The sequence below is a fragment of the Otolemur garnettii genome, unplaced genomic scaffold (assembly GCF_000181295.1).
Source record: "Otolemur garnettii isolate 467f Iridium unplaced genomic scaffold, OtoGar3 scaffold00007, whole genome shotgun sequence".
In the NCBI taxonomy this organism is placed as follows: Eukaryota; Metazoa; Chordata; class Mammalia; order Primates; family Galagidae; genus Otolemur; species Otolemur garnettii.
The window spans coordinates 21,734,658-21,759,887 of record NW_003852402.1 but is presented as its reverse complement, the minus strand read 5'-3'; the positions used below and the strand labels follow the sequence as shown (position 1 = coordinate 21,759,887).

The 25,230-nt window shown below is 37.2% G+C and overlaps 1 protein-coding gene across 1 annotated transcript in view; it reads left to right on the top strand.

The window, feature by feature from the left end:
* The window catches only part of APAF1 (apoptotic peptidase activating factor 1), a 73,179-nt gene that overhangs the window by 13,900 nt on the left and 34,049 nt on the right, over positions 1–25,230 (top strand). The window contains exons 5-16 of the mRNA XM_003783326.3: positions 628–811; positions 4,604–4,716; positions 4,822–4,953; positions 6,732–6,970; positions 7,351–7,518; positions 8,177–8,308; positions 11,228–11,341; positions 11,762–11,946; positions 16,525–16,651; positions 18,128–18,253; positions 20,199–20,330; positions 23,060–23,185. Of these exons, the coding sequence (XP_003783374.1) occupies positions 628–811; positions 4,604–4,716; positions 4,822–4,953; positions 6,732–6,970; positions 7,351–7,518; positions 8,177–8,308; positions 11,228–11,341; positions 11,762–11,946; positions 16,525–16,651; positions 18,128–18,253; positions 20,199–20,330; positions 23,060–23,185 (1,778 nt within the window). The remainder of the gene's footprint in view (positions 1–627; positions 812–4,603; positions 4,717–4,821; positions 4,954–6,731; positions 6,971–7,350; positions 7,519–8,176; positions 8,309–11,227; positions 11,342–11,761; positions 11,947–16,524; positions 16,652–18,127; positions 18,254–20,198; positions 20,331–23,059; positions 23,186–25,230) is intronic.

Below are 25,230 nucleotides of genomic sequence, written 5' to 3'. Positions count from 1 at the left end.
TAGATGGAGTAGTCTTATTCCAGTATAATAAATGAAATTGAAGTGAAGGGATTTGCTAAAGATTGCTTAGCTATTAAGAAGTAGAGCCAAACTTCAGTCTATCTTCTTATTTTAAGTCTGTATAAAAAAAATTCAGAATGAGTGAGTTATGTGTTCCGGGACACCAGTGGTTCTCATCTGGGAGTGATTTTGGCCCCCCAGGGGATGTTTGACAATGTTTGGAGACATTTTTGGTTTTCAGTTCTGGTAAGGAGACTCCTACTGGCATCTAGTAGATTGGGGCTAGGGCAGCTGTTGCACAGCCTATCATGCGCAGGGCAGTCCCTCACAACAAAGAATTATCAGCCCCAAAGTCAGGAGGGCTGAGGTCCAGAAACTGTGTTGTTGTAAAGATCACTGCTGACTTAGGACAAAGATGGTGAAATTTTGCTTGGTAGGATCTTCCTGATAAGCAGGTTTACCCTAAACTTCTATAAAGCTTAACAATAATCTATACACAGAATTTATAACCCAAATCAAGAGCATTTAAGATGTGATGGGATTGAAGTAAATCTGATGCTTAATAGTGAAACCGTTTAAAGGAGAACTCCTGTTCGGGGGTCTTAAGTTTCTCGTTTTCCTCACTAGGTTGTTTCTCAAGTGGTGTGCACTGGGTTTCGGTTGGGAAACAGGACAAATCTGGGCTTCTGATGAAAATGCAGAATCTTTGCACACGGTTGGATCAGGATGAGAGTTTTTCCCAGAGGCTTCCACATAATATTGAAGAGGCTAAAGATCGTCTCCGCATTTTGATGCTTCGCAAATACCCAAGGTACAAATGGTCAAAGTTAGTTAGCATGTGAAGTCCCAAGGAGACCTAACTGCGGACATTGGGAGAATATCGTTCCTTTTTCCTGCTATTCTGTAGAGCAGTTTAGAAAGTACCATGACTTTCCTACTTCTCTCTTTTGTATTTTTTTTTAAATAAAGTGACTGCCATCTCGCCTAAAATTGCCACTTTTCTCTTCTTTGCATTCTGCCTACATCATCTGATATGTATCATACCATTGTAGGCTGTTAAAAAATGCCTTAAGTAGGTGAACTGGTAAGCAGTCTTTGCTAGAAAGCGTAAACCTCTTTGAATCCATTATTTCTAATGGATAATACAGAATAAGAGAGAATAAATGCAGGCAACTAATAAAAGTCAGGAGGGATTTTTAATGGAACCCTTCTGTTGGGTTGTTAGTTTTTACTTATTTATTTATTTTTTCACATGCACCAGAATGAGAGTTGTCTTAGGGTTCAGAGGTATACCTGTAACTCTTCTGCTTCTCTGTACTTCAAGAATGAGTTTGTTTTCTTTTTCCATTAAGTAATTAATTAAATACTTACTGTTACAATTTTCTTTTTTTTTTTCTGAGACAGTCTCACTACGTTGCCCTGGGTGTGGTGCCGTGGCGTTGCAGCTCACAGCAACCTCCAACTCTTGGGCTTAAGCGATTCTCTTGCCTCCCAAGTAGCTGGGACTACAGGTGCCTGCCACAACACCTGGCTATTTTTTGGTTGTAGTTGTCATTGTTGTTTGGCAGGCCTGGGCTGGATTTGAACCTGCCAGCTCCATTCTATGTGACTGGTGCCCTAGCTGCTGAGCTACAGGCAGTGGGCCACTTATTGTTATAATTATATGCCCGGGATTGTTATAAACTGTTTCATAATTTTTTTTTTGAGATAGAGTTTCTTTCTCCCTGGGTAGAGTGATATGACATCACAGCTCACAGCAACTGCAAACTCTTGGGCTTAAGCAATCCTCTTGCCTCAGCCTCTGGAGTAGAAGGGACTACAGGTGCCTGAAACAGTGCCTTGCTGGTTTGTCTTTTTTTCTTTTCCTTTTTTTTTTTAGTAGAGATGGAGTCTCGCTCTGGCTCAGGCTGGTCTTAAACTCCTGAGCTCAAGTGATCCACCTGCCTTGGCCTCCCAGAGTTTTACAGGATTACAGGTGTGAGCTACTTTACCTGGCCTCTGTTTCACAGTTTTTGTTAGACAAAATGGAGATAGCAGTTTAGTTGCTGTTTGTGTTAGGAGTATATATAAAACCTGGGATTCAGTCAATAATTTAATTTCTGTGACCTAGCAGCCATTTTTTTTTTTTTGTTGTTGTTGTTCATTTAACTAACATTGAGTGTTCTGCCAGGTTCTCGGTCAAGTGCTGCAAATACAAAGATGAATGAATCCATACCTTGGGGAGGTTACATTATGTTGAGCGAGAATTAGGTAGTGGGTTTGAGCTTTTTTTAACATCTTCATGTACCTGAGGATGCAGTGTACTTTCATATGTAATAGTGGCCGAATATGGTAGTGATTCTCAAACATGAGAGTATAGGTTGAAAAGGGTATTTTATTTGAAAAGCCTGCTAGGTGATTCTGATGCACACTCATTGCAGAGGGCATGGCTCACTTCTTGCTCCTCCAGATTCCTCTTGCTATCTTCTTCTTCCCTTGGCCACTGATAGCCATTTCCCTGGAGGAAACAGAATTGAAACCACTAACCATTTTCTCTTTAATTGCTCAATAACTTTTCCCTATTCCTACTTTCCTTTTTTTTTTGCAATAATAAAGGTAACTTCTATTTAGGAAAATATTACACCTGCCCTCATGTGTATCAGATCTTGGGTTATAAAGCCAGGATTTTATTTCTTAGCATTATTAGGTTTATGCTTTTGCAATTTTTCAACCTGTATATGGACCTAGAGTATTTTTTTGTGGTGTACAAAATTATGTCTTAATGCTAGTGTATAATTACGCCATCAGGTATGTATATATATATTTTCACTTGAGTCAGGGTCTCACTCTGTTGCCCAGGCTGAAATAGAGTGATATGATCATAGTTCACTATAGTCTTGAACTCCTGGTCTCATGTGATCCTCCTGTCTTAGCCTTTCATGTAGTTGGGACCACAGGTGATTGCTGCAATGCCTGGCTATGTTTTTAGTTTTTTGTAGAGACATGGTTTCATCGTGTTGCCCAGGCTGGTCTCAAACTCCTAGCCTCAAGCAATCCTTCTGCCTCTGCCTTCCAAAGGGTTGAGATTATAGGCATGAGCCACCAAGCCCAGCTGCCTTTAGGTTTTCATTATATTGTATTTTTCCCCCATTTGTTCTGGTGAATTTAGAAAAGTTTTTACAGAGATCAATCAGGAATTGGCATGGAGATTCTTTGTTATTATAATTAACAAAGATGAAAAACTCTAGTAGTATGCCAAATGTAAAGTATTAAACTTAGTTGTATATTCTATTGAGTGAGAACATATCAAATTGCTGGTTTTATAGGAAAAAGTAGTCTCAGATTGTTACTGTTATATGACTCATTCTAATGCTAACCTAAACCCAGTTCAACTTTGGCTTTAGTCTGAATAACTAACTATACATCATGTGGATAGTTCTTTATATACTCAGTCAGCGATGCCTGAGCTAATGAATTTCTAATCCTTATATAGTATACATAGTCCTCTTTGTAGGACCTTTCATTTTAATATGTTCTGATTTGGGGGTTTCAGAAAGGGAAAGTCTCTAATTTTTTTCTCTTTATTTTAATCAGCATATTGAGAAAGGAATAAATAAAAGAGGAAGAATCATAAACTAGCCCAACTATTGTTTCTTTTTTATTTTGTTTGGTAGGTTTTTTTTTTTTTTTTGATTCAGAGTTTTGTTATGTTGCCCTCAGTAGAGTGCCATGGAGTCACAGCTCACAGCAACCTTCAATTCTTGGGCTTAAGCTATTCTCTTGCCTCAGCTTCCCAAGCAGCTGGGACTACACGTGCCTCCCACAATGCCTGGCTATTTTTTGGTTGCAGATATTGTTGTTTAGAAGACCTGGGCCCAGTTCGAACCCATCACCTCAGGTGTATATGGCTGGTACCCTTAACTACTGAGCTAAGGGTACCGAGTCTGTTTGGTAGATTTTGAAAGATACTGGTAGTTTTTTTTTTTTTTTTTGGAGACAGGTTCTCACTCTGTCATTTGCCTGGAGTGCAGTGGCATTAGCATAGCTCCACTACAACATCTAACTCCTGGGCTCGAGGAATCCTTTTGTTTCTGTCTACGAAGTAGCTGAAACTACAAGCATGTGCCATCACACCTGGCTAATTTTTCTATTTTTTGCAGTGGTGAGGTCTTGCTCTTGCTCAGGCTGGTGTTAAACTGCTGACCGTAAGCATTCCTCCTGCCTTGGTCCCCCAGAGTGCGAGGATTACAGGCATGAGCCACTGTGGCCAACCGGAATTATCTTTTTTATTTTATTTTTTTGAGGCAGAGTCTCACTTTGTTGCCTCTGGTATGGTGCTGTGGCATCATAGCTCACAACAACCGCAAACTCTTGGGCTCAAGTGATCCTCTTACCTCAGCCTCCTGAGTAGCTTGTCACAACTCCTGGCTATTTTTAGAGACTGCGTCTTGCTTGAACTTAAGTTTGAGCTCGAACTCTTGAGCTCAGGTTATCCACTGGCCTTAGCCTCCTAGAGTGTTAGGATTAAAGGTGTGAGCCACTGCACCTGGCCAGAATTGTCTTTTTTAAAGGAAACTTAAAATAAGAATCAGTAATGATTTATTATTATTATTGTTTTTATTAGGTCTCTGTTGATCTTGGATGATGTTTGGGATCCTTGGGTGTTGAAAGCTTTTGATAATCAGTGTCAGATTCTTCTTACAACCAGAGACAAGAGTGTTATAGATTCAGTAATGGGTGAGGATTATTAATTTACTTTTTTAGTACCTTTATATTTAATTCAGTTACATTGAAATGTGTGCATACTAAATTACTCACTTTGTCTTGTGATTTTTGTTGCAGGCCCCAAATATGTAGTCCCTGTGGAGAGTAGCTTAGGAAAAGAGAAAGGCCTTGAAATTTTATCCCTTTTTCTTAATGTGAAGAAAGCAGATTTGCCAGAACAAGCTCATAGTATTATAAAAGAATGCAAAGGTATGGTTATTTATTTTATTTATGAGGGGATTATAGGAATATTGATTCTTTTACAAATTAAACTAATGAATATGATAATAAGGATATTTAGTATTTTAGGTTTTTCTCTGATAACCTTAAATGGGTTCATGATGTTATGATATTCATTCATTCATTAAAATAACATTTAAAGTGTACCCATGTTATGTTAGAGACTGCATTAGTGAGAGGGGTGAGATAAAGACATGACCTCTGCTGTCAAAGAGTAAAAATACAGTGACAGTCAGATTTAAAAATTTTTTTGGTTGGGATTTTATAAAAATAATGTTTTAATATATTAAGTAAAAACTGGTGTTGTCTTCCTTTTTTGTTTTGTTTTGTTTTTGAGATGGAGTCTCACTTTGTCCCCCATGGTAGAATGCTGTGGCATCATAGCTCACAGCAACCTCAAACTCGTGGGCTCAAGTGATCCTCTTGCCTCAGCCTCCCAACTAGCTGGGACTACAGGTGACTGCCATAATGCCCGGCTATTTTTTAGAGATGAGGTCTCATTCTCTCTCAGGCTGGTGTTGAACTACTGAGCTCAGGCAGTCCATCTGCCTCAGCCTCTCAGTGTTTGGATTACAGGTGTGAGCCACTACACTCATGTTTTGAGTTTATTTTATTTTATTTTTTTATTGAATGGTAACTATGTACATTAATGCACTTCTGGGGTACAGTGTGGGGTTTTCACACACAATCCGAAACACTTCCATCAAATTGAGTTTGTTTTTTAAAAAAATTAGAAAAAATACTTGATTTGTAGTCATAATGAAGGTGATATGTATCCATTTTGAAACATTTATGAATGTCAGAAACTATAAAGACAGAGATTATCCATAATCTGATAATTGTTGCCAGCATGAGAGTACTTCTTCCAGTCTTTTAAACTTAAAAAAGCTTGAGATTATAATCCCATATGTAGTTTTTTTTTTTTTTTTGGCAGTTTTTGGCTGGGGCTGGGTTTGAACCCACCACTGCTGGCATATGGGGCTGGTGCCCTACTCCTTTGAGCCACAAGTGCTGCCCCCCATGCATAGTTCTGAATTTTGTCTTTTTTATGTGTCTTGAGCATTTTCTATGTTAAATATCTTTTGAAAAAAATTTCATAGCATAGTATTACGATATATGAGGTCTGAAAAGTTTGTGAACTCATCCTAGAAAAGTGCCACATCCCTTCCTGCTGAACGTCACTGTGGTCTCCCTCAAGGTACTGCCCGTGGGAAGGGACACGCCAGCACCAGCACCTAACCAGCTCCTCAGAGTAGTCTTGGGACTTCCTTTTTTGAATGGCCATCAGAGCTGTCATGGTATGATAGTCTGACAATTACATTTGCTAACTCATCCTAGATAAAGTGCTCCATACCTCAGTGCTAAATATCACTAAGGTCACCAAAGGCCAAGGGGAGTGCTTTGAAGGTGACTATAGTGATATTCGGCAATATCAGAGCTATGTAGCACTTTTTGTGGGATGAGTTCACAGACTTAATTGTCAGACCCAGAACCTTAATTTAATCAATCAGTTTTCTGTTCGTGGACATTTTTTAGATTGTTTAAGATTTTTCACTATTGTAAATAATTAGGTGATGAATATCCTTAAATGAAATGAATATACAGCTAGAAAGGAACCCAAGAGTTACAAATATTTTAAGGCTTTAGGTCCTGTGCAGGGGGAATTGCTTCTAAGTTGATTCTTACTGGTGATGTTTAAAATAAGATGGTATTAATACAATGGCTCTTCTTTATTGTTATGTTTTTAGGTTCTCCCCTTGTAGTGTCTTTAATTGGTGCCCTTTTACGTGATTTTCCCAACCGCTGGGACTACTACCTCAGACAGCTTCAGAATAAGCAATTTAAGAGAATAAGGAAATCTTCATCTTACGATTATGAGGCTCTGGATGAAGCCATGTCTATAAGTGTGGAAATGCTCAGAGAAGACATCAAAGATTATTACACAGACCTTTCCATCCTTCAGAAGGATGTGAAGGTCCCTACAAAGGTAATAGGTGAACCAGCACTTCTCATCCCTGGGTATTTTTGGCAGGTCAACTTTGATAGATACGATGCAGAGGATACTGTACAGAGGACGTTGGAAGGATGAGACCTGTGGGACGGAGGCGGTGGGTGCAGGGTGTTTAAGTCCCTGTCTCTCAGGCTTTGTCAAGGGCTCTGTGGTGCCTATTTCTCAGCAGTTCTAGTAAAGTTGGAGAAGCACCTGACTTTCTCTTTTCTATCTTAAGGAATAGTTGGGCTGCCGCTTATGAAATGGCAATATTCTTATCCAGGTCTTTACAGTGTATGTATTTTTTTATGGTAGTGACTCGTCTGTACTCTCAGTCATTGTACTTTGTGTGTACTAATGCTCACAATGATTCCTAGGTGTTATGTATTCTCTGGGACCTGGAAACAGAAGAAGTTGAAGACATACTGCAGGAGTTTGTTAATAAATCTCTCTTATTTTGTGATCGGAATGGAAAGTCATTTCATTATTATTTACATGATCTTCAAGTAGATTTCCTTACAGAGAAGAATCGCAGTCAGCTTCAGGTACTTGCATCTCGGCACAGACTTTTTTCATTAATTTTTTCTTTTGAAATGATTTTAGACTTCTAGAAGAGTTATGGAACAGTACAGATAGTTTCTATGCATAAACCCTTCACTTAGTTGCCCTAAATGAAGGGCTAACACTTTATATATTAATCACAATACCAGTATCAAAGCCAGAGAATTAACATCGACATAATACTGTTAACTAATCCTGGTTTGTTTTTTTGTGGTCCAGGCCAATTCAGGATCCCATATTGCATTTGATTGTCTTGTTCCCCTAGTTGTCACTTCTCTTTGTCTCAAATCTGTAGAATTCCTCAGTCTTTGTCTTCCGTGGCCATGTCATTTTGGATAGTACTGGCCAATTATTTGCACAGTGTACCCTAATTTTGCAGCCTGTTTTCTCCTGACTGTGTCGAGGTTATCCATATTTAGCAAGAATACCGCAGAAATGATGTGCTCTCTGCATCATACTGAGAACACAGTCTGGAGTTCTTGGTGTTGATGGGTTTTGTTATGGATGGTGTTAACGTTGGTAATTTGGTTAAAGTGCTATCTGCCCAGTTTCTCTACTGTAAAGTTATTATTTTGTGGGAAGATTCTGATGCAGTTTTATGAAATTGTTTCTGTCTTCTGAAATGTTTGATCTGGATTTCAGGATCTACATAAGAAGATGATCACTCAGTTTCAGAGGTATCATCAGCCACATACTCTTTCACCAGATCAGGAGGACTGCATGTATTGGTACAACTTCCTGGCATATCACATGGCCAGTGCCAATATGCACAAAGTAAGACAGCCCATTTAGAAATTCTTTTCTTTTATCTCACTTTCCTTTTTCCATATATATTGCTGATAAAAACTTATTTCCGGTTTTTACCATTTTTACCTGCAGTGACTCACAAAGGTACCTCAGCAACTGTAGTAAATGAGCCCCTTCAAAGTTGGCTCTCTTCTTACCAGGAACTTTCCTTTATGGGCAGCATGGATTTCTTTTTTAAGCTTTGAGAGGACATGGAGGATGGGAAAGTATATTTATTCATTCACTGAATATTTATTGAGTAATCGTTATGGACTGGTATTATTCTTCATTAACAGAATATAGCAGAGAAAAGAAGAATATAGCAGAGGCACAGAGCTTCTGTCATCGAGCTGATACTCGGGGGGAAAACAGACAGTACACAGATTTATCATATGTCCCGGGTAGTTAAGACTCAGAGTAAGGACAGAGAGTGAAAGGAGAAAAAAAGTGATGATACAGGAGTAGAATCATCATGGTTTCTTGATGAATCTTGAGAGAAGATTGAAAAAGCTTGTGCAATGGAAAGAATGAGGCTGAACTGAAATGGGGAAGTCAGGGAGAACAAATTTTTTTCCCACAGCGAAAGGGGAGGCAGAGGAGCTCATTTTGAGTATACTTGGTGTGATATACCTATTAAGACGCAAGGGAGAAATATCAAACAGGCAAATCTATGAATCTGGAATTGTAGGGAGAATATGGATGAAAGATAAAATGGAAAATCCTTAATGCTAGATTGCATTTGAAGTCATGACTACCAGTCATCTACTCAAAATGTTATCATTTTAGGAAAGCATATGTAATTTCAGTCATTTTTCTATGTAACTAAGAGTTACAAAAATGGTACATTTTTATTTGTTGTTTTGCTCACCCAGTGAATTATGATGGTACATCAGAATGATGGTATTTCAGTAAACGTCTTTGCCCTAATTTACTTACCTGAGCTCTGACTATTGAACATTTAGATTGTTTTTGGGTTTTTGCCCTTCTAGTGTTAGGAGTAGCCTTCTTGTTCATCTTTGTACCTGTATTGTTTCCTTGGAAAATTCCTGGAGTTGGAATTACTGCGTTAGTGCATCTCGTTAATGTTTTGGGTATGTATGATAGCCTGGCAGGATTCAGTTTCTTCTTCTTTAGCCTTTTATTTTGTGTGATTTTTAAGATAATGGTTTATTTTTATTAGAAAATTTTAGAAAAAAACTGGAAAGAAGAAAAGATCATAACCTTTGCTAATGCTTTTGTGTGTAGTTTTTTCTACATCATTTTGTTGCTTAAATAAAAAACACTTATTCTTCACCTGTAGTCCCAGCTACTCGGGAGGCTGAGTCAAGAGAATCACCTGAGCCCTGGAGTTGGAGGTTGCTGTGAGCTGTGACGCTACGGCACTTTACTGAGGGCGATAAAGTGAGGCTCTGTCGCTACAAAACAAACACACAAACAAACAAAAAAACACTTATTCTTTAAAACCAAGTGAGACAATAGAAATAGCCTTTATATATATATATATATATCACTTTACCACTTTATCACTTTATATTTGTATTTATTTATATTTATCACTTTATATTTAATTATATTATCACTTTACCCCTTCATTATATTTAATACCCATCTTTTCATGTCATTTACATAGAGTGACATGATTTTTAAAGCTTCATGCTATTTCATTGTATAGTTACGTTTTGATTGGCTAGATGGTTGATGAATAATTAGATTGTCTAAGCACACTTATCCAGTTATTTTCTTAGGATACATTTTTATAAGTGGAATTTCTGTGTCCCACGGTGTGTACAGTTTAAATGTCGAGACAGATTGCCCACCTGCCCTCCAGAAGGGTGCTCTGTCCTACGTCATTACCAGAGGTGGAGGGGAATGTTCATTTCCCCTTATTCCTGCTAATCTTCTTGTTACTCCTTTACTCTTTAGAAATCTGATTATAAAAATGGTAAATTTTTGCTTCACTGTAAATACTGGTAAGAGTTTGGCCATATGTACTTTGTATTTTGTGAATTGGCTTTCTTCCTTTGCTTTTATCTATTTTTTTATTGGGGTGTTTTTTTTTTCTTTTAAATTGCTTTCTTAGAATTATCTGTAGAGAATAGCAAGCCCTCATCCAGGTTTATTTTTTATCTTTAATTTATATTGCTTCAAACTATAGTCAAGATTTGAATTTTTATGTAATTAAATGTTCCTTTTTTTTTTTTTTTTGTATTTTGCTTGGTGTCATGTTTTATAAATATTTCCTTCACCCCAGGATTACAAAGATATTTACCTGTATTTTTTAGTATTTTTTAAGGTTTTCTTTTTTATATTTAAATTTTTAACTCAACTGAAATTTATTTTGACATAAGGTGTGAAGCCCATTTTATGTTTTTCTTTTTTTTTTTTGTATTTGGAAACCATACTTTATTTGTTGGGGATTAAAAACATATGTTTTGATTTGGGTCATTTTCCAGCAAATCTTTTTTTTTTTTTTTTTATTAAATCATAGCAATGTACATTAATACTATCATGGGGTACAGTGTACTGTTTCAGTATACAGTTTGAAATACTTTCATCCAACTGATTAACATAGCCTTCATATCTTTTTCTTAGTTATTATGTTAAGATGTTTATATTCTACAATTAGAGAGATTCACATGTACCCTTATAAGATGAACCGTAGGCGTGATCCCACCAATCACCCTCCCTCCCCCACCCTCCTCTCTCCCCTCCCCTCCCCTCCCCTTCCTCTCCCCATCCATTTTATGTTTCTTGGAAATCATTGAGGGGTTATTGTTTCCTAGCTTCTTTTGTGTCCTTTAAAGTATCTGCTAAGTTTCTCTCTCAGTGGTATTAGGATAATGATGTTATACTTAACAATTTCTTGATCTCTTTAACAATGCTGCTGGATCTTATTTTTTTTTAAAGGAACTTTGTGCTTTAATGTTTTCTTTGGATTGGATTAAAGCAAAAACAGAACTCGTGGGCCCTGCTCATCTGATTCATGAATTTATGGAATACAGGCATATATTGGATAAAAAGGTACATATTAATATGAAAAATTAGTACTTAAAGGACATCTCATTTTGACATTTAATTGTAGGTTTAATGGTAGAGATGAGCAGAAAAGAAGGGGTGAAGAGATAATTTCCGTGCTTTAACCTTTGATTATTCTAATTAATTTGCTTCCTAGCCTACTGGCAATGTAGGTAGGATTGGGGTTCAGTGGTTTTTTTAAAAAAAGAATGTGTTAAGAAATGTGTTTGATGATGAGATTCTTATCCTATGTTTAAAAGCCAGAAGAGAATCACTATATATTTGTTACCTAATGGTTGGCTGCTCATTTTTAGTTCATATAGAGTGTATTTCATTTAAGCCTTTGAAGTGACAAGATCATAGAAACAGAAAAATGTCAGATCTTGGCTCTGATTGTATTTCTAAGAGATTTCAGTTTATTCATAGGATTGTGCGGTCTGTGAGAATTTTCAAGAGTTTTTATCTTTAAATGGACACCTTCTTGGACGGCAGCCATTTCCTAATATTGTACAGCTGGGTCTCTGTGAACCTGAAACTTCTGAGGTTTATCAGCAAGCTAAGCTGCAGGCCAAGCAGGAGGTCGATAACGGAAAGCTTTACCTGGAATGGATGTAAGTAGGTTGGGAGAGAAACCAAAGGGAGCACAGCACTAACTATGTCATTATTTTTCAGGTAGTGAACAAGTTCACTCCAGGAAGATTTAACTACTTTGGAAAGGGCTGGAACTTTTAATAAGCATTCTTATTGAAAAGTTCCAGAGAAGTAAGCATTGGAGAAAACTATTGTATTTTCAAAGAGTCTATAGAAATAGATGCCTGCAAGGCATTTTGACGTGTCATCCTAAATATATTAATACCAAATGCTTGACTTAGTGTCAGCTAATATCATGGAAAGAGCCTAGGCTTTGAAGCCACAGACCTGGGTTTGAGCTTCAATTCTGAAACCTAATAATTTTGTGGTTTTCAACAAGTTGCTAGTTACTCTCTCATATATAAAATGGAGATAATCCTTTGAGGCAAATACTTTTATTAAGAGGGTTTAAATGAGATCATGGCTATAAAGTAATTTGTCCTTTGCTTTGCACATAGCCCTAATTAAACAACACTGAGTCCTGATTCCTCTGTCTCTGAAAGGAGCCTGCTCACTTTTGCTCTTACTGTAGTCTTATCAGTTTGTGAAATGGAAAGTATAAAACTACTATCTCTTTAATGCCTTTAATACTGTATAATCACGTGTAATTCTGTTTAATCTTCAAAACAGCCTTATAAGGTAAATATTAATTGCTGTATTGTACAGATGAGAGAATTGGGGCACAGAGATATTGTGGCTTGCTCAATGAGGTTTAAGCTCTGGGTCTGTCTGGCTTTATTTTCTATGCTCTTTCCATATGCCATGCTTCTCAGACTGCTTGAAATGTTAATAATAAATGGGAATGGTTGTCTTTCCACATGTATAATTTATATCTACATTGAACTCCAGGTTGGCGTCTGTCAACTTTATGGCCCTGGGTCCTCTTTTCCGATGAATCAGGTTGCCATAAGTGAGTCTTTTGATTCAGTTTAGTTCAAAAAACATTTGAGTTTCTCTTACGAGCTAAGCAGTAGTACTAGGTGCTAAGGCGTTCCCCCTGTGAGTCTGCAATCTAGTAGTGAAGAAAGAAGATTAAGCAAATAATTATACTATAATATGATGAGTGCCACAACAGAAATGTGTATAAAATAGAGGTAGAGCTGATAATTAATTAACTTGGGTAAGTGAAGAATTCAGGGAGGGTTGCTTGAAGGAAGGGGTATCTAAGAGAGTTAAATTTTTTTTTTAGTTAAAATTTAATTTTTGTTTTATATATATTTTTACTTCACTTTTAGTCTCACTCTGTTGCCCCAGGCTAGAGTGCCTGGCATCATAACTCACAGCATCCTCAAACCCCGGAGCTCAAGCCATCCTCTTGGGTCAGCCTCCTGAGTAGCTGGGACTACAGGTGTGCACCACGATACCCAGCTGATTAGTCTATTTTTCTTTTTTTCTTGACTCAGCCTGGTCTACCAATCCACCTGCCCTGGCCTCCCAGAGTACTAGGATTACAGGCATGGGCCAGTGCTCTGCCAGTTTTATATTTATATTTATTTTAAAGTAACAGGCATGGAAAATGAAATGTCAAAGACTTACCATCCCTCACTTCCCTTTCTTGAACACTTTCCTGGGAAGTAAAGGTTTCATTGTCTTTGGGAAGCAGCCTCTAACCTTACTAAAGCTAGGTTAGATCTTATTCTTAGCATTTGTCATGCTTTATGGGGATTTTCAGTCTACTTGTTTTTCTCTCATACTAGTCCATATGTTCTGTATATAGTATGGTTTGGAATAACAGACTCTAGCTGTAGACTGAGTTTGAATCCCAGCTCTGCTATTTTATTAGTTATGTATCATTAAGGGAAAATTATTCAACATTTCTTGCCTAATAGTACTATTTCATAGCATTGTTGTGAGGGTTAAATGAATGTGTGTGAATTTACAGTAGTACCTCTGTAAGTTGACCACTCAAGGAGCTATAACAAACTGGACAACTTACGGAGGTGGTCAACATAAGGAACTATGGGAATGTATTGTTACATTCATGTGGTGCATGTTCTGGTATAAAAATTAGGTCAGCTTGAGGTGGTCAGTATGAGGAGGTGGTTACCTAGGGAGGTTCTACTATACAAGCGCACATACATAGAGTGACTGCAGCAGGACCTAGTTCACAGAAAGTGCCCGGTGGTTATTAGTTACTGTTACTAAGGATAGCATTTAGCATTTTGCCTGGTCCGTTTAGTTGGTATTCAGTAGAAATTTGCTGAAGATTGAATGAATTCATGTTTCAGTTAGTGACTAAAATACTTGGTCTGATCAAATGGGCATAGGTTTAGTTCTTGTTCTCTTTATGAATTGAGTTTTTATTACTATTTTTTCTGATAATTATTTTCTCCTGTTGTATCAATTGCATTTCCACTGGAACTTTCTCTTACAGAATGTTTAATCATTATAGGTGTGTTTTTTTAACTAGGGTAAGGCCATGTTCAAAGAAAGCTTTGTTTCAGTACTAGAAACTTTTTTCTTCTGTTTTCTATGGAAAGGGTCAGGCTAGCATAAGCTTACGTTTCGTTGAGTTTCAGTTTTCAAAATACTTGTGCACTTATTCCTTTGTTATTTAATATTTTTTGGCCATCAACTACATGCCAATCATTGCGAAGGTCACTATCTGAGCTTTGGGGGACTTGATTGAGACCAAATAAAAATCTTATCATCTTGGGCAGTGCCTGTGGCTCAAAGGAGTAGGGCACTGGCCCTACTGGAGGTGGCAGGTTCAAACCCAGCCCCGACCAAAAACAAAAAAACCCAAAAAAACAAAACTCTTAAGTGTAATAGTAACTTATCTGTTCTGGATTCTCATCACTTTGGTTTTTATACACTTGGTCCTCCATGTCCGTGGGTTCTGTATCCATGGATTCCACTAACCATGGGTCAAAAATACAATATTAGGGAGAAAAGTGGACGGTTGTGTCAATATTGAACATGTACAGATTTTTTCCATGTATTATTCCCTAAACAATATAGTTAGATTCCACATATTATTCCTTAAACAATATAGTAACTAGTTATAGTTACATAGCATTTACATTGCATTAGGTATTACACGTAATGTAGAGGTAATTTAAACTATTATATATGGGAGGATGTAGTAGTTATATGCAAATACTATGGCATTTTACATAAGACACTTGAGTATTCGGAGATTTTGGTGCAGTGGGTCTTGACTAACTAGATTTCCCTCATAGGTACCAAAGGGTAACTATACTTGTTTATCACGTCTAGTAAAGTATGATACTTTCTAGGTGGGATCTAACTCTGATTTACCTTTGTGTTCACTGTTACTGTTTTTTGCTTTTTTTTTTTTTTTTGATAAAAAAGGGAGCATTGAGGTTATCATTTGGTTTGTCTTATGTGTGGTTAATTTTTTAAAGAGTAACAGTGGCGTCTTTATGTTTCAGGTGCTGTTGAGAGTAGCTATCATAACTTCCATTTTATATGTGAAGAAATGGAAACTTGTTATTTGCTTTACCCACACAGTAAAGTAGTAGAAGTGAGGTTGCCCTTTAGTTTTGTCTGACTGCTAACCTTTGACTCTTAAAATGAGCACAAGAGCATTTAACATACTGACTTGTTCTCTAAGTGACTGGGGTGTATGTATGTACTTCATGAAATTCTGACACTATGCTAATTCTCCTTGTTTTTTTTTTTTGAGACATAGCCTCAAGCTGTCCCCCTGGGTAGAGTGCTGTGGCATCATAGCTCACAGCAACCTCCAACTCTTGAGCTCAAGCGAGTCTCCTGCCTCCGCCTCCCAAGGAGCTGGGACCACAGGCGCCCGCCACAACACCCAGATATTTTTTGGTTGTAGCCGTCATTGTTGTTTTTTGGCGGGCCCGGGCTGGATTTGAACCCACCACCTTAGGTGTATGTGGCTGGCGCCTTAGCCACTTGAACCACAGGTGCCGAGACATCTCCTTGTGTTTTAAGTACACATTACAGTCATTCCTTTACCTTTTTATTCATGAGCAATAATATAACATTTATAGGAGTGAAATAGTTGGTATTTATTTGATTAAGATACAAAGAAAATAACATTGCTTTATCCTTTTTTCTCTGAATAATCATAGTTAGTGAAGAGCAGTTTAAAAGCACATCATCATTCTGAAGCTAGGGTGGCCTCAAAAAAAAGGTGCATCATCAGAGTGGCAGGTGTAGTATCATACTTTAGTTAGGAAATGAGCGTCATTTTGCTGTGATATCTTTCATTTTCAAAGAGATTTTTTGAAGATACCTTTACATGATGATTTATCTGCACATGTTATTAATATATTAAAGGAAAATAGAAAGTGACATGTATTTGATTAACTAAATCTCTTGCAGCTCACTGACATTTGTAACACATGACAGTTTGCTCGATGTGGGTTAGCACTTCTAAAAATGTTACTTTTTTATGTATTTTTTTCTTCAGGTGATTTATGCTGTCATTTGCATATTAGTAATTGAATTTTAAGAATTTTGCATTTCTGGGAATGTAACCATGTTACAAGACAGTTTATTACTGAAAAAAATTATTACTTTTACTTTTATTTATTGGATTTCTGTTCATTTCCCCCTGTATTTAGAAACAAAAAAAACATCAAGAATCTCTCCCGCCTAGTTGTCCGCCCCCATACAGATGCTGTTTACCATGCCTGCTTCTCTCAGGATGGTCAGAGGATAGCTTCTTGTGGAGCTGATAAAACCTTGCAGGTAAAACCTACATTTTTGAGAAAAATTGAAAGAGAAATGTACCCAGTTCTGTGCAGATTAGAATAGGTTTAAATCCTAAAATTCAAGGAAATTGCAACTTAGAAATAGCAGAGAAATCCCAATCTCTTGAACATTTTATGGAAAGTTTATCTAGAGATATCAGAGGGCAGGATGTGTGGCAGAAGGAGGGAGGGCACGAGGCGGGATCTCACCTGAGGTCACATTGTGAGGGTGTATCACACACACCCTAGGTCCTCACTTCTACAAATGGAACTTGGCCCTAGAAGTGAGAACAGTGTAACCTAAATGTGGTACCCTCATATTAATTTGAGTAAATTTTTTTTTTAAAAGAAAGTTTATCTGGAGATTTTAAAGATACAGTTATGTGTTTTCAATATTCTAAACTTGCCAGGTGGCAAAGAAGTACCTTTTACTGTGACAGTCAATTCCCTGCCATCGATTGCCAGCTAATTGGTAAAAGACATAAAGACTTTATAACACAGGGAATCGAGCTCAGATTAAAAAACAGTGATTAAGTAAAATACCTATTTTATTAAAGTCTTAGGCATAAATTTCTGACTGTGAGTAGGAATTGGACTAGACTATTTCCTTAAGGTGTTTTAAAGAATTTCCTTTATGTTCTTATTTGTTTTCAGCAAAGGGGAATGAGTGCTTTTCTTTACATTTGCACTCTACTTTTTGATTGTGAAGAGAATAGGGTCAAATTAATAATTTTTATATTAATATACTTACTCTTTGCAAGATTATGACTGCACATCTTATTTCTATATGTGTACTTTATTACTGATTTTAACTTTGGCTTTTGATTCCAAGAAAAAAAGCATATTGAATGAAATATTTTCTATTTGATTGTTAAGAATTTGCCAAAATAGCTGGGTGTGGTGGCTCATGCCTGTAATCCCAGCACTGTGGGAAACTGAGGAGGGAGGATTGCCTGAGCTCAGGAGTTTGAGACTCGCCTGAGTGAAAGTGAGACCCCGACTCATGAAAAAAATGGAAAAACCCAGCCGGTCTCCACGGCGACTGCCTGTACTCCCACTGTAATCCCAGCAGCTTCAGAGGCTGAGGCAGCAGGATGCCTGCAGCCGAAGTCTGAGGTTGCACTGACACCACTGAACTCTGCTCAGGGCACAGGGTGGAACTGTCTCAACAACAACAACAACAAAAAAAAAAAAAAAGGAAAAAGAAAGAATTTGCCAAAATAGTCTCAAGAACTGAAGCTATACTCTGCCATTTCTTTTTATTCATATTTACATTTAACAATGTATGGTTGTTTATTTACATTAAGACATACAAATTCTGATAAAAATTCTGATTTTTGGAGTGATTTTGCCAAGGTTCATTTCTCTTTTGCAAAATAACAGTGATTATGATCTTCTAAAGAAAAATTTTTATGAAGTGATGGCCTACAGTTAAGTGGTTTGTAGTAATACAGTTTTATTGTTGCTTGTGCAGGTGTTCAAGTTTGAAACAGGAGAGAAACTTCTAGAAATCAAGGCTCATGAGGATGAAGTGCTTTGTTGTGCATTCTCTATGGATGACAGATTTATAGCAACTTGCTCAGTGGATAAAAAAGTGAAGGTAAAAAAATATTTTCCTCATGAGTTATAATCACCACAAAATTCATCTTCTTCTTCCGTAACAGAGAGACCAGAATGGGTAGGATTATAGGACTCTTGCCTGTTGGTCTGCTAACTTGGTCCATTGTAAATTAACACGATTGGAAAATTCTTTATTTTTAAGCACTAGCAAAAACAAGTAGGTTGTATTTAGTAGGCAGCAGGGAAAAGCAATTGACAGTTAATGAAATTGCCTGCCATTAACAGGTAGGTCTGTGAGTTAAGTATCAATTGAAGTCTTTGAGTGCCTTGTGATTTGAAGTGTTGCTGCACAAAATTATTGTCTGAGATTAGATTCCTGTTGTAAAAGATATAATTTGTGAAATGCAGTCCAGATGTTTTTCCTTTTTTACCTTTATGAACTGGCTTATATATTCAGTGCAAAGCCAGATGGATGAACAAACTAAACAGAAAAAAATAATCAGAGGGTAATTTTTATCTTTGTTAATTATTCTTTCTGGTCTTTTGTCCCTAACTTTGGTTTTTAGCTAGAAAATTTATACTGATATAGAACTTAAGAGAAACTGATGTTTTATCACTGCTATGGGGGGACCTCACTTCAGGCTTTTTTCAAAAGGGATGTAGAGTACTGAATCTGGTCAGGTGGGGTGGGCAAGAAAGTTGGCTTGAGGGTGGTGCCTGTGGCTCAAAGGAGTATGGCACCAGCCCCATATATTGGAGGTGGCGGGTTCAAACACGACCCCAGCCAAAAACTGCAAAAAAAAAAAAAGTTGGCTTGAGTGTTTTCCTGGAATTCTCTTCCACTTGAAGAGGGCTATGAAATGTGCAGACTAAATTGAGACCTTGGAAAAATCTACGTGATAATTTGGACCAAGTGCCTTGACAGCCAATAGTTAATTCTCTCCGTGTCTTCTACTGAGTCAGATTTGGAGTTGGTCGCTCTGGGCAGTTCCAAAGTCAGAGCTACAAAAAGTAAAAGGAAATAATGCTGAGTTTCTGTTTTCTAAGAACTGAAAATATAAAGCAAAAGGCAGTGATAGCCATTAAAGACCTTCCAAATAAGATAAACTCTCTGGACCTCTGGGGATTCTAATAAGTGCTTTGATAAAATACAAAGGAATGGTCTGGATGAGGAGAGCCTCTAAAAAGTAAACTTCCCCCAGTGGAGATCCATTAGGTAACTTATTTCTTTGTTTGAATGGACTGCTTAGTTGTCTTATATGGTAACTAAAATGATGATTAATTTGTACTGAGAACTTAACACTGTGAAAGGCTTGAACACACTTTCTTATATTGCATTATCAATTTCTCACTAAAACTTGTAAAGTGAGTATTGATCCCATTTACAGAAGAGGGCACAGGTTCAGAGGTGAAGTCACTTGCCCAAGCTCACATCAACTAACAGCAGGAAAGCTGGGTTTCCATCAGACTTTGAAGTCTTTGCGTGGTACCTTGAAGTCTGTAAATACTTACCATGTTCATTATCTCCTTTGGTCCCTTGAATTGTGTAGGACAGGTATAAGAATCCCTATTTTTTAGAAGAGGGAACTGAGATGCAGGTAAGTTAAGGACTTGATGAGGGACACATAGATGAGAAGTGGTAGAGTCAGGTCTGAGACTTACCCCTTTGATTTGAAGTCTGTTATAGAAAATCTCTGCCTACTGTCATTCATATGAACATGTGCAATCTTGTCTTTGAGGATTGTCATTTTTCAAGAGGTTCCAGTTATGCTATAGAAAGACATGTGTAGACTTATTTCCAAGCAATTAAAAAAAATCAAAGCAAGTATTGCAGTGTTTTAGAGAAGGGGAGGTATTCATTAACATTATGTCAGTTTGGGGAAATCTGCCGTGATAGGAGAGAGCATTTGCAAAGTAACTTACCATTGCTTTGCCCTTTGAAAAAAATGAATATTTGTACATGTTATTTTCTCCATTCTCTTTAGATTTGGAATTCTGTGACTGGGGAACTAGTGCATACATATGATGAGCACTCAGAGCAGGTCACCTGCTGCCATTTCACCAACAACAGTCATCATCTTCTCTTGGCCACTGGGTCAAGTGACTCATTTCTCAAAGTAAGTGTGGATGTTGAGAATTATGCAGATAAATTTGACAGATACATCAGGATATCTCCTCTGATACTCCCATGCATTATCAGGCCTTTTTTGTTGTAGTGATAGAAACTTTCATATTAGCTTAAGCAAAAAAAGTGTGTATGTATCTATACACATATATTAATATATAGCATAAATAGAGGGTACAAAAAATGTGTACACATTTTAAGAAAGGAAAAAACCATATTAAAATTGTAATTGTAACACTGAATGTATTCTGATCACAAAATGTATACTGATACAAGTCAGGTTGAATACCCCTTGTAATTGCAGGAGTCAAACATGACTTGAGTATTATAATTTTAAGTCAGTTTTTCCTGTTTTAAAATGTACATACTTTTTTAATATCAGGTGTATCCGAATGAGGTAGAATGATTTTGAAGTATTTCTTCTTTTTCTGTTGTCTACAAGATTTGGCATGATCTGTTTTTTGAAATTATCTTTTATTTTTATTTATAAATATTAGTTGTCTATTTTTTGAGACTTTGGGGAAAAAGTAATAAGAACATATTAACTGATGACTCTATACTGAACCTCAGAGTCAAAGCATTGACATACTCAATAGACATACTCTTATCTGACAATGTGAATGTTACTTTTTTTTGCATTATTATTATTGCTCAATATTTCATTGCAGCAATCATCTGATTTCTTTTCTGAATGTATTTATCTTCGTTCATTCTTTATGAGGTTTTTGTTTCTAGTCCTTATCTTAAACATTGTTATTGTTATTAAATTTTAAGCCTTTTTAATTTTGTGAAGGCAAAAGGTAGAAACCAAATAAACACATGTATGTGTAAAAAAAATGTATATATGTTTTTGGCACCCTCTGTGTATATAGTTAGCTCATGTAACTGAAGAGTTTTGAGGAAGCATAGGTTCAAACATAGCTGAATTCAGATGCTTAAACTGGGCTCTAACATCCTCTCCATCTCAGGCTGTGCCGTACTCCGTTAGTTCAGGCAGATTTTCTCTGTGTGGCAGGAAACATGGCTACCCTTAGCTCGAGGCCTACAGGAGTCTTACAGGTCATAATCACAGAGGAAGAGAAACCTGTTCTTCTCCAGATCTCACAGATCTAGGTTTATAGAAGACTAATGGACCCAGTGTGGGTTATATGCTCTTAGCTAGGTAACCCGAGTATGATCCCTGGGTTGTCCAGAGGCCTCAAGTTCAGCTACGTGGAGGTGAGACAAAGGAGGTGAGGTTGCCTCCACTAGAATCCTAAATAGAGCTTGATTCAAAAGAGAGATTCTGTTATCAGAAAGAGGAGGTGGAAAAAGGTGACGGTAGGGAAAAAAAAAATACTAAAACCAAAAATAGAGAACCCATTCTATATGTGCTTGACAGTGTTTGTAATTATAAATTATAAAAGATTATTTGTATTTTTTTCTCTTAAATGGATGAAGACAGCTAGATTAAATTTTCAGAGTTGCAGAAAAATATGCTAATTTCTTTTGGGTAAGTTTTTGGTTTTATGTGAACCTTTTTTCATTGATGTCACTCCCATCTTTGCAATGGTAGGAGTGGATAAAAACGTTTCAGTTCAGAAAACCTAATAAACTCTATGTTTTGACATTTAAATAAATTATTTAAAAATTTTTAGAAAGTTGCTAGGCACCATGGCTCATGCCTTCTAATCCTAACACTCCAGGAGGCTGAGGTGGATGGATCGCCTGAGCTCAGGAGTTAGAGACCAGCCTGAGCAAGAGTGAGACACCACCTGTAAAAATAGCTGGGCATTGTGTTGGGCACTTGTAACCCCAGCTACTTGGGAGGCTGAGGCAAGATCACTTGTGCCCAAGAATTTGAGGTTGCTGTGAGCTATGATGCCATGGTACTCTTTTAGGGCCAAGAAAGTGAGACTCTTGTCTTGGAAAAAAAAAATTAGAAAGTATTTAAATGGTTATTGAAAATTATCCTCCCTACCTCCCTCTTCAGGAACATAACTTTTATTCATTTTCCTCCAAAAGAAAAATTGCACAGAAATTCTCTGTGGTTGAAGTGGGGCCTTCTTCATGAGAGGACAGGTAGCATGGGAGGAGAGGAGGTGTTGTTTAGAGAAGCTGAGTCATTTGTCCTGTGGACTGTGCCACATTCTGCATTTGGTTGGTTGCTTCCTAGAGGTGGTTATTTGACTTGTTCTTCTAACCCCTTATATTATTATTTCTTGCTAAATGTATTTATACTCACAGCCTCTTTGAATTGTTTTGAAGAGGTTTTTAGAGCATTAATAGCTTTTAGTTTGGTTGGAAGATTTAAGGGTTGCATTGGGGAACCTTAGAAATGACCATTTTTAGGGTTGGATAATCTAGCATTTAAAAAAAAATGAGGACAACTTATATTACATGTTACTTATAGCTTATTGTAATGGAGTAAGATAATAATAAATCTAAACCACTCAACTGAAATAAGCAACTGTTATTAATAACTGATAGTTATTTAGTGCTCAGATTAAAGAGCTAAGTGGGCCTCTGAGTCTCTAAGTAGATTTAGATACTGATCTAAGGGCTGCTCTATTACTTGTTAACCACAAGTTTATGTTTGATAACTTTGTGTTACTGTGAATTGAACATTATCCTGTAACTGAACACATGTAAATGGGAGAACTGGAAGAACTTTACATGATTTCTGACTTTTCCCCATTCAGTACTAGTTATTTATTTATTTTTTTTGTCTTTCACAAATAGCTCTGGGATTTGAATCAAAAAGAATGTCGAAATACCATGTTTGGCCACACAAATTCAGTCAATCACTGCAGATTTTCACCAGATGATAAGCTTTTGGCTAGTTGTTCAGCTGATGGAACGTTAAAGGTATGCTTTTTTGTACATTTTAAAATGGGTTGTAATTTATGGCACATCTTATAATATGGTTATAGGAGTAGGTCTCTATTTTTTTTCGCATTTCTACAGAAAGAGCCTCTTCACTTTCCAGGAGCACATTTAAAATGACTGTAATTGCTTGTCAGAAGATTGTTTATGAATAGTTTACAACCCGGTGCTTAAAGTGCTTATAATTTGAATTCTTAAATTTTAAGCACCTGGGTGGGAAGGCGTGGCTGAGGGAAGGAAGGGGGGCCTGAGGGGGTTGAACTGATCCTTTCGTCAGGCACTCCCTCCCACTATCACTAACTCACTCTTGAGATAACAGAAATAATTCATTCATGAGGGCAGAATGGATTACTATAAAGTTCCCACCTCTGAAAACTGTTGTATTGGGGATTAAGTTTCCAACTTATGAGCTTTAGGGGACATATTCAAACCATAGCAAGATCTGTGGGATCAGGTTTGTAAAGGTCCTACTTTTATCTATCGTTTATTAATTTTACCTTTTATGTTATTGTCACATGCAAACAGTGCCACACTGTAAATTAGGGAAAAAGCTTATTCAGCTTCTGAAATTTAGAGTCCTAAAAAAACTAAATTCTTTCTTAAATAAATTCTTCATTTTACTTCAGTGAGACCCTAATTCCACTTTATTATTCCTGTGTCTGCTGTCACTCCAGTCTCCTATTTATTGATGTTCCTTACTTGGGTTGCAAGTCCACCCTGTCTTGGATGTTCTGGTCTTCAGGCTGTTGTCCCCTCTGTTCTACGGTATTTGCTTCGGCTCAGGCTGTTGTCCTCTTAGTCTGATAGCAGCCTTCTAAGATGCCTTGTCTAGTGCTGTTTACCAAATGCAGAGCTACTAGAATTTGCCCTTTACCTCTGTTTTCATCTTGTTACTCTCAGCTGGAGCACAACAGTATAGTATAAATTGTGGGAATCTCATCCTGACCGGATCCCCTCTAAGGTTCTTCACCTTCCATCGTTCAGTCACCTTCTTTTCTTTCCAGTTTCTTTTAGCCCAGTGGTTCTCAACCCTCTTAATGCTGAAGTGTTACAAAGGAGTCGCAACCCACAGGTTGAGAACCTCAGTTCTAGCCCCTATACCTTCATAATCTGTTCTGGACAGGTTAACCTTTGGTGCTTGTTTCAGCTACTGCTCCTGGATGGTCCTTGTTGCTTTTCTTGGGACTTTTTTTTCCTTCATTTCACTTGCCATATTTTTTTAACTGCCCTGGAAACAATGTAAAGCCTTCCTCTGAAAGTGTTCTCCTATAGCATCCATCCATTTGGTTCTCAATACATTTATCTTTCTATGTAGATAGAAACTACTTGGTTTTTCTCCTGATTTTCACTTAGAGTTGTGTTTTACCTGTCATTTTCATGCATCTTTTCTTTGATACAGTTGAATGTGTTTATGATTTCTGGAGACCTTGTCGTCTTTCTGTTATACCTTTCTCTGAAGTTCACAGTATGGAATCATATCTGTGTACTGAGTAAATTTTCTTGAAATGTCCCTGTTCTGAACACACTTGTTTGTTAGAATTTCTGGAGAAGAAGATTTACTAATGTTATGAGGTGACTTCTAAGTAAGGTGAACTCTCTTGATGCTGATGCTTTTGGATCTTTGATCTCTCTTTGCTGACTGAGGATAATCCATTTTTGTATAGATTACTCCAGGGCATCTAGGAACCTTTTCTGGGTAGACTTTTACTTTGTAGAATGTAGCTAGCTTTTTGCGCATGCTGGGAACATTCTCAGTTATGAATTCAGGTAAATGGATTTTGGCCTCTGTGATGTATACTCTGTGTTTTCCTTTAGGGTGATCCATGTCACAGGAGGTTTACCAGCATACCCATGGAAGAGTTCAGGCAGCCCTCCTCTGAGAGATTCTTTCAGTTCTATCAGCCTCTTATTTCTTGGTTTTTTGTTTTTTTGTTTTTTTTGTTTTGTTTTTTTTGAGACAGAGCCTCAAGCTGTCCCCCTGGGTAGAGTGCCGTGGCATTACAGCTCACAGCAACCTCCAACTCCTG